The sequence below is a fragment of the Arvicola amphibius genome, chromosome 14, assembly GCF_903992535.2.
Source record: "Arvicola amphibius chromosome 14, mArvAmp1.2, whole genome shotgun sequence".
Classification (NCBI taxonomy): domain Eukaryota; kingdom Metazoa; phylum Chordata; class Mammalia; order Rodentia; family Cricetidae; genus Arvicola; species Arvicola amphibius.
In genome coordinates this window covers 1,055,633-1,064,580 of record NC_052060.1, presented here as the reverse complement: position 1 = coordinate 1,064,580, position 8,948 = coordinate 1,055,633, and the positions used below count along the sequence as shown (strand labels likewise).

Sequence of the window (8,948 nt, the reverse complement as noted above, 5' to 3'; positions counted from 1 at the left end):
CCACATGCAGTCTCACAACTGTCTGTAACTCCAGTTCCAGGGAGGGTCTGATGTCCTCTTCTGACCTGTGCAGGCAGCAGACATGTATGTGGTGCACAGACATACATGCAAGTAAAACACCCACACACATTTAAGGTGACGAAGTGGTGGGGTTTGCTGGGTGGGGTGTCGAATGCCCTTATATCCAGCGCTCGGGAGACAGAGGCAGGTGGATCTCTGTGAGTTCAAGGACAACCTGCTCTACACATCAAGTTCCAGGCCAGCCAAATGTACACAGTGAGATTCGGTCTCAAACATCAAACAACAAAAAGGTGAAAAGTTTAATTTGTAAATCAGCTTTGGTGGGCAGTATAGTCTTTCTCATCTCTACCCATCTGGGCTCTGTTCTAAAAGTAGACAAGCTACCAGGTGCGGTTGTTCCACAGGGAAAAGGACAGCTAAGAAGCCATCTGAAGGGGCTAGAGAGATGGCTCAGTGGCTGGGAGCCTGAACTGCTTATGCAGAGAACCTGAGTTCAGTTCCCAGTACCCACATCTGGGAGCACACACTGCTTGTTGCTTGTCCCGTAGGACCTGACACTTCGGACTCCTCAGCCGCTCACCTGCACTTACCTATACACAGATACACGCATGACTAAATAATAAATAATATCTTTTTATTTCATTCTGAGACAGGGTCTCTATATGTAACCTTATCTGTTCTGGAATTTGCTATATAAACCAGATTGGCTTCAAACTCCAGAGATCTACCTGCTTCTGCCTTGAGTGCTGGGATTAAAGGTGTGTGCTACCACTCCCAGCTAAAAATAATAAAATCTTAGAAAAAAGAAGGAGAAGTAATCTTGGTCTTAATCTGAATTCAACGGGGACCTGTCTGTATGGTGTACACAGGTGAGAACCACTCCAGGTGTACACCTCAGCTTTGTACGACTGTCCATGAACTGTAACTCTGTGGGAGTAGACTTCACCAGGAGGGCAGACCGGGAAAACTGGAGAGGAAGTCAATTTCTGCCCAAGAGATTAAAGATCCTCCTCTTAGGAAATTAACTTATATAATATTATTTCATATGTGTGCGTGTCTTCCTGTATGTGTGTTCATGTATCATATGTGTGCCTGGTGCTCACAGTGGCCAGAAGAGGGTGTCAGATTCCTTGGGCCTGGAGTTACAGTTGTGAGCTGTGTGGGTGCTGGGAATAGAACCCAGGTCCTCTGGAAGAACAGCCAGTGCTCTCAACCTCTCTAGGCCTCTCTCTGACCCTGTTTTTATTTGTTTTCAAGGAAGATTTCACTCTGTGGGGGCTGGAGAGATGGCCCAGTGATTTAGAGCACTGACTGCTCTTCCAGATGGACCCGGGTTCAGTTCCCAGCACCCACATGGCAGCTCACAACTGTCTGAAGATCCAGTTGCAGAGGACCTGACACCTTCACACCAATGCACATAAAATAAAGTTAAATAAACCATAAAAATATATTTTTTTAAAAAAGATTTCACTCTGTGACCCAGGCTGGTCTCAAACTCATGGCAATCCTCCTGCCTCAGCATTTCAAGTGTTGGCATTAGAGATGTGAACCACCACACTTGGCCTCTTCAGAATTTTAAATTTTTGTTGTTTTTATTGTGTATGAGGGACTGAAGGTTGAGTTTGGGCATGGAGGCCAGAGGACAGCTTTTGAGAGTCAGTTTTATCTTCCATGTGCATTCTGCTGATTGAATTCAGCCTGCTAGGTTTGTGCGGCAAGTGCCTTTACCTACTGAGCATCTCACCAGTTCTCCTGAGAATTTAAACAAAGACGATCCTGTGCGGAGGAAAGAGAAGCTGCCTATTCAGATGACCTCAGTCTTAGAAGCTGGAGATGGCTCAGTGGTTAAGCTCACTTGTTGCTCTTGCAAAGGACCCGGGTTCCATTCTCAGCAGCCAAGTTGTGGTTCACACTGTGATGCCCTCTCCTGGCCTTCAGGGCGTTGTGGGCGCTGTGGGCGCTGTGGGCGCAGACGTGCACCGCCATACACCCAAAGCGACACTCATACCTCTATAATAGTAAGAAAACTACCAGGGAGCTTCCATAGTTCCACCTTGCTAAGAGTCGCATGTGCCTTCCCAGGAACAGATGAGGTGGTTCCCCATCACGTATACTCTCCTGACAAAGTTGGAGTTTGGAGAACTGAGAGTGCCTCATTTCAGCCTTCCCCTATATCCTCCTTGGATGTTAGTCTCTGCTCGGAGCTAACCACCCACCCAGGCCTTTTTCCGGTGCTTTGTGCCAGCCTGTCCTGCATCCCACATCCCATATCCCCAGCTGGTGACATTTCCATGCCATTACCCAAGGGATGAATAAAAGAGCCCTGTTATCTAACAATAGGGGAAAGACAGAGACAATGGGAAATTGTGTTCCCATTGGGGTGGGAACAGAAAAGGAAAGGACAGACAGACAGAAAGGGTCAGGGCCCTGAAGCAGCCGGACATTCTGAAAGTGATTCCCACTTTGACAGTCTCTTCCAAAAGGCCATTTGTAGCTTGGCACGGAGGGCACAGGTGAGGGCTTTGGTGGAGGGAGGGGCCCATATGGAAATACAGAGCTGGATTCACACTTAGGGCTCATCCACACCCTGCCTGGACCAACACACTTGTACTTGCAGTTGGTCTGTCCCACCCCTGGTCTAAGAACAGGAGAAGTTGCTCTCTGTTCTCTTCTAGGTGATCAGCTCTGTCCTCCGTCATCCTGACCTGGCCTGGCCTCAAGACAGCAAGAGCCACCGATCCTGTCACCACTGGCTTAGTGTGAGCTGGGGAACGGGTCTCAGCATCCAGCTTCTTTGGGCACAGGAAACAAGCCTTCCTGGAAGTGTCAAAGGAGTCAGAGCATTGATCAGATGCCCAAGTCCTGAGGCCGTTAGGGTGCTTTGAACCCCTAGCATCCACAACAGTACCTCCATTGCACCCTCTTCAGCAGGATAGGAAGCTGCTAAGCACCACACCCTTCCTCAGAGGAGAGGTCATCTTTTCAGGTAGGCACTGTGTTGGCTTCTTTCTACAAGGGGTGTGGAAATGATATATGTAGTTTCTCGTAACTACAGAACTCTAGACCAGTGGCTAAGAGCTCAAGGCTGTCAGGTCTGGAATCAAACCCCAGCAAACTCTCCCTTCACAGTTCTGGGACTGCCCCTGTGGTATTATTTTTTGCCTCCCTGAATCTCCAGAGACATAAACACACAGTATACAGTAAGGTGGCTAGATCAGATTGCACTTCAAGGATGCTGATGGAGGCTAACCCACATCACACTTGGTCCATTATTTTAGAGACATTTTATTGCATTTTATTATTTTGTGTTCAGGTGTGGGTGCTTGTGCCAGGGTGTGCGAATGGAATCAGAGGACAACTTGGGAGCTAGTTCTCTCTTTTAAATACATGGGTTGCTAGGAATTGAACTCAGGTCGTCAGGCTTGGTGGTATCACCTACACACATGGAACCATCTCACCAGCTTCCGAAAGCAAAGGTCACTTTTACTTACCAGGTTGTCCTATATGAACTCCTGTCCCACACAGTGTTTTGTCTTAACTGAGAAAGGTCTCTCTAAGTAGCCCTGGCTGTCCTAGAACTCTCTGTGTAGACCAGGCTAGACTCGAACTCACAGAGATCCACCTGTCTCTGCCTCCTGAGTGTTGGGATAAAAGGTGTGCTACTATGGCACTCCATTTTTATTATTGGAAAGTTCTTTTTTTTTAAATTTATTTATTTTCTGTGCATTTGTGTTCTGTCATGGGTGTCAGGTCACCTGGAACTGAAATTATAGACAGTTGTGAGCTGCCACGTGGGTGCTGGGAATTGAACCTGGGTCCTCTAGAAGAACATTCAGTCCTCTTAACCACTGAGCCATCTCTCCAGCCCTATTGGAAAGTTCTTATTTTTTTCCTTAATTATTCGTGTGTATGTATGTGGTAGGGTGTGTGTGTGTGTGTGCGCGCGCGCGCGCGCGCGCGCGCTCACGGAAGTAGGTACTCCTAGAGTCCAGAAGGGGGCGCCAGATCGCCTGGAACTGGAGTTACGGCACTCGTGAATAGCCTGGCATGGGTGCTGGGAGCCAAACTCAGGTATCTCCAACCCCTATTGGAAAGTTTTTTCTTTTGTATGTGTGAGGGTGTTGAAATGGGGTTTCTCTGGGTACCCCTGGCCATCTTAACACTTGCTCTGTAGACTAGGTTGGCCTCAAACTCAGAGATTCATCTGCCTCTACCTCCCTAGTGCAAGGTGTACACTACTACCACCTGATGGAAAGTTCCTTTTTTAAAAGATTGATTTATTATGTACAGTGTTCTGTCTGCATGCATGCCAGAAAGGGCACCAGATCTCATTATAGATGGTTGTTAGCCACCATATGGTTGCTGGGAATTGAACTCAGGACCTCTGGAAGAGCAGCCAGTGCTCCCAACCTCTGAGCCATCTTAATGTAACTAACCTGTTTCTCCAGCTACAAACTGGTCTTTGGAGCCCAGCGTTTGGATACTCTTTGAGGCCTTCTTTACCCTGTGCCACTGTTCCCATCTTTCCTTCCCTTAATCATTTAATGCTAGTTCATAACAGTGCACACACAGCTTGCCGCTACTCTGTACTCTCTAGCGCTCTTTCCTGCCAGGCACAGGGTTAAGTTTTTACAAATCCTTGATTAATTCACTGCTGAGTGTAGTGTGTTAGCTATGCTTATTGTTGCCGTGAACAAAATATCCAGCAGAAACAGCTTTAGGAAAAACTGATTTAGGCTCACAGGTTTTTCCTTTTATTCTGTCTGGTACTCCTGCCCTTGGGATGGTGCTGCCCACAGGGTGGACCTCATCCTCAATTCATCCTCACAGTCATGCCCAGAGGCAATTCTAAATCCATTCAGGCTGACGGGAGGACTAGCCTCCACAGGGCGCAGGCTATTACCACGGTACTAATCAGGACACTGAGGCTGACTTTGTTACTCAGTTAAGGCTATGCAATTAGCATATGGAAGAGTCCTTTTTGTGACTGAATAAAAACAAGTCAAGGGGTCATCAATCCACCATTTGTTTAAAAAAAAGTTCACCATGGTTAGAATAGGAAGTACAAAAGGAGTCCAGGACCCACAGCCCAGACAGACGGACTGACTGCTGCACTTGGAACTGTTGACATAATTCTACAATGTTATGTTCTGCCACGGGAAACCCTTGGGACACAGCCTACCAGTGTGTGTGTCCTGCTTTAGTTTAGCCAGTGATAAGGGCATAAGGAAAAGTTCCATGTCTGGTCCAGTAGACTTCATGCTCCACCGCGAGACAGATTGGAGAATGAAGGGAGGTTTTCCAGAGATAAGGCCCAATTTTGATGCCTCTTAGGTCCATTGCGCCTGGACTCCAGTGCAGAGTCAGACTGGGGATAGACATTAGCAGCGCAGGGCGGGCTGGAGCCCCCAGCCCTGGAAACTGTGTGAAGAAGAAATCAGCAGCACGAGGAGAGCCACTCTTCCAAGCAGGAGAAATCATTCTAACTTTGACTCTGGGGTAGAAAGCGACGCTGTCAAATGAATTCAGAGATCCACATCCCAAAGGCAGGCTTGGGAAGCAGATGGGATGAGGGAACCCCGGAGGAGATGCTAAGGCAGGGTTTCCTGGCTGAGGCAACCCGCCACCAGCCTCTTACTCCCCTGGATAAATGCCTCTACATATTCAGCAGGAAGCTGATCCTCATCTCTGTCCCCTCCCCATTTTTCCTTCAGTACTGAGGAGTGTCTGTCGTTTGTGCCCCGCAGACGGCGCTTGCTGACACCGCCATGCCGAGTCGGATCCCTCTCCATGCACTCTGCTGCGTCCTTCTCCCCTGGGCATTCATCACCTTTCACCAAGCCCTGGGGAACCCGGGTAAGAGCCTAGCCCAGCCCCCAACCAGGACACTGGGAAAGGGTTCAGTGGATGGAGGGCTAAAAAGAGCAGCTGTTGAAAGTACCTAGGGCGTGAGAATCAGTGAGGAGAGGTGAGGGTGGTGCCAGTGAGTCCCCAGGAAAGCCTCTGGGGATTAGGTCTGAGTGGGCACTTGGGGCAGGGAGGATAAGAGGCCTGCCACTGTGGCCCCTCTGCTCAGCCCCCCATCCGGGTCCCCACTACCTCCTGCTCCCCATCCACGAGGTCATTCACTCTCGTCGTGGGGCCACGGCCACACTGCCCTGCGTCCTGGGCACCTCGCCTCCCAGCTACAAGGTACGCTGGAGCAAAGTGGAGCCCGGGGAGCTCCGAGAAACGATAATCCTCATCACCAATGGACTGCACGCCCGAGGCTACGGGCACCTGGGAGGGCGTGCCAGCATGCGGAGGGGGCATCGACTGGACGCCTCTCTGGTCATCAAGAGCGTGCGCCTGGAGGACGAGGGCCGGTACCGCTGCGAGCTCATCAATGGCATCGAGGACGAGAGCGTGGCACTGACCCTGCGCCTGGAGGGTGAGCTCTTCTGTTCCAGCACTGTTGTTCCCTAGCTGTGCCGGCCACCTCAGCTATGCCAGCCTCCCCTGCCGGCGCTCCTCCCCGCACCCAACTGTCCTACCCAAGCTCTCCACCCACCAGGTGTGGTGTTTCCGTACCAACCCAGCCGGGGCCGCTACCAGTTCAATTACTTCGAGGCGAAGCAGGCGTGCGAGGAGCAGGACGGACGCCTGGCCACTTATAGTCAACTGTACCAGGGTGAGCCCCGGATCCCCGACTGACCGCCCCGGGCTGCACACCGGTCCCAGCAAGCTTGCTCGAGTCTGGCTTGGGCCGGTGACTTCCCTTCTCCCTGCCCCCTGCTCCGCCAGCGTGGACCGAGGGGCTGGACTGGTGCAACGCCGGCTGGCTGCTGGAGGGCTCGGTGCGCTACCCTGTGCTCAACGCGCGCGCTCCGTGTGGCGGTCAAGGGCGGCCAGGCATCCGCAGCTACGGGCCCCGCGATCGCAGCCGTGACCGCTACGACGCCTTCTGCTTCACTTCGGCGCTGACAGGTGAGCCAACTGCTTGGAAGCTGTGCCGGGTTTGGGGACTCCATCCTGGTGCAAGGGCGTGGTCTGGCCTTGGCCAGAAGGAAGGACTCGGCCCGATTGAGTGAAAGCAGGACCTGTAAACCAGGCGGGGGCTGGCCAGCGTCCAGGGTCGTGGGCGGGGCCTGGAGGGCGGAGGGGGAGCGTCTAGGGCCGGGGCCCAGTGCGGCCAGCCTAGCGGAGAAGAATAATTTGGGCGGACTCTGGCAGAGTTGGAGTGTCCCAGACAGCGTTCCTCTGGGCTCCCGCAAACACTGTTTTGCCAGGGTTTCCCCAGCTTCGCTGTCGCGTCCCCCTCCGGACCCGCTACTTGGGGCAATCGGTCACCCTCTCTCGTTCCCAGGCCAGGTGTTCTTCGTGCCCGGGAGACTGACGCTATCTGAAGCCCACGCGGCGTGCCGGCGGCGGGGAGCTGTAGTAGCCAAGGTCGGGCACCTCTACGCTGCCTGGAAGTTCTCGGGACTGGATCGGTGCGATGGAGGCTGGCTGGCGGACGGCAGCGTTCGCTTCCCCATCACCACGCCGCGGCCGCGCTGCGGGGGTCTCCCTGACCCCGGGGTGCGCAGCTTCGGCTTCCCCCGGCCCCAGCAGGCGGCCTACGGAACCTACTGCTACGCAGAGAAGTGAACGCACTGCCCCTGCCACTTGTGATAGTCACTTCTCGACGGAAAGAGCCAGCGCGGCGCTCCAGGCTCCCGGGCGGAGGGGCGTCCCAGGCATTAACTTACCAATAAAATAACATGGCGTCTTCTTCTCTGTTCGATAAGCTGTCGGACTTGGAGGCTTTGGCCTTGGACCCAAAGCACATACAACACGTCTACAATCTAGAGGAGAGGCTTTATTGCCTCTGTGACCCAGCAAAATTAAGGGTTTGTGATGAGATGCCATCAAGAGCTAGGAGAGCAGAGAGGAAAGCTCGCAGGCCTGGACATCCTCGCGGGAGAAGCCTGGCTGTCCTTACATCTAGCCAGCCACCCAAAAATTTCTTATTCAGATTTGCCAGAAGCACTCCAAACTCCCAAAACTGCTGAGGCCTTACAGAACAGACATTCGGTGGGTGTAAGCACACCTTTAAATGTACTTAGAAACGTTTCCAAGGCCTGTTTTAATTAATTGATTAGTAAGTTAGTTAATTAATTTGAGACAGGTCTCTCATTATAGCCCTGGTTGTTCTATGTCACCATGTAGACCAGTCTAATCTTGAATTCACACAGATCAGTCTACCTTTGTCCCCTGAGTGCTAAGATCAACCCAGCTGAAGTGTACAATTAAAGATAGTAAAGACCCAGTGGATAGCTCAGCAGTTAAGAGAACTTGCTGCTCTCTCAGTGGTCCAGAACCCACAACATCTGTAACTCCAGCTCCTCTTCTGACCCCCCCACCCCACCTCTGCACTAGGCAGACACATGGTTCACATACGTTCTATAATAAATCCATTTGAGAAAGATACAGGCAACCATGCAGATTAAGACAAATGAGTCCTTTCTTTCTGGCCTGGGATTGATAGTGGGTTAGAGTCCCAGTGCATGTACCCTGGGACGGGAGGGGGGCGTCAATGTGAGGTGATAGGGAGAATGGCCTTGCAACATTTGTTTTTGGCAGAGCATAGTTAGTCTGTGCAGAGCATAGCCAGTATCTTTTACTTACACCTTCCTCATTTATTATAAACACGAATTATTTTGGTTAATTCATCGGGACTGTGGCCAGAGTCACAGAAATCCCAAGTGTGTTAGACATGACTGTTGGAGGTGGCGGGCAGAGGCTGACAAGTGTGTTAGGCATGACTGTTGGAGGTGGCGGGCAGAGGCTGACAAGTGTGTTAGGCATGACTGTTGGAGGTGGCGGGTAGAGGCTGACAAGTGTAAGCCAACACAAGAGGGAGCCAGGACAGGGTAGTCTTGTCACTTCACACATTCGTTTACTTA

The 8,948-nt window shown here is 51.6% G+C and overlaps 1 protein-coding gene across 1 annotated transcript; it reads left to right on the top strand.

Moving 5' to 3' along the window:
- The first annotated feature begins 5,789 nt into the window (after window positions 1-5,789).
- Window positions 5,790-7,650, top strand: Hapln2 (hyaluronan and proteoglycan link protein 2). The gene is made up of 5 exons (XM_038312003.1): window positions 5,790-5,877; window positions 6,098-6,451; window positions 6,575-6,691; window positions 6,805-6,987; window positions 7,367-7,650. The coding sequence occupies exons 1-5, from the start codon at window positions 5,790-5,792 to the stop codon at window positions 7,648-7,650; spliced, it is 1,026 nt and encodes a 341-aa protein (XP_038167931.1).
- Window positions 7,651-8,948: the final 1,298 nt, after the last annotated feature.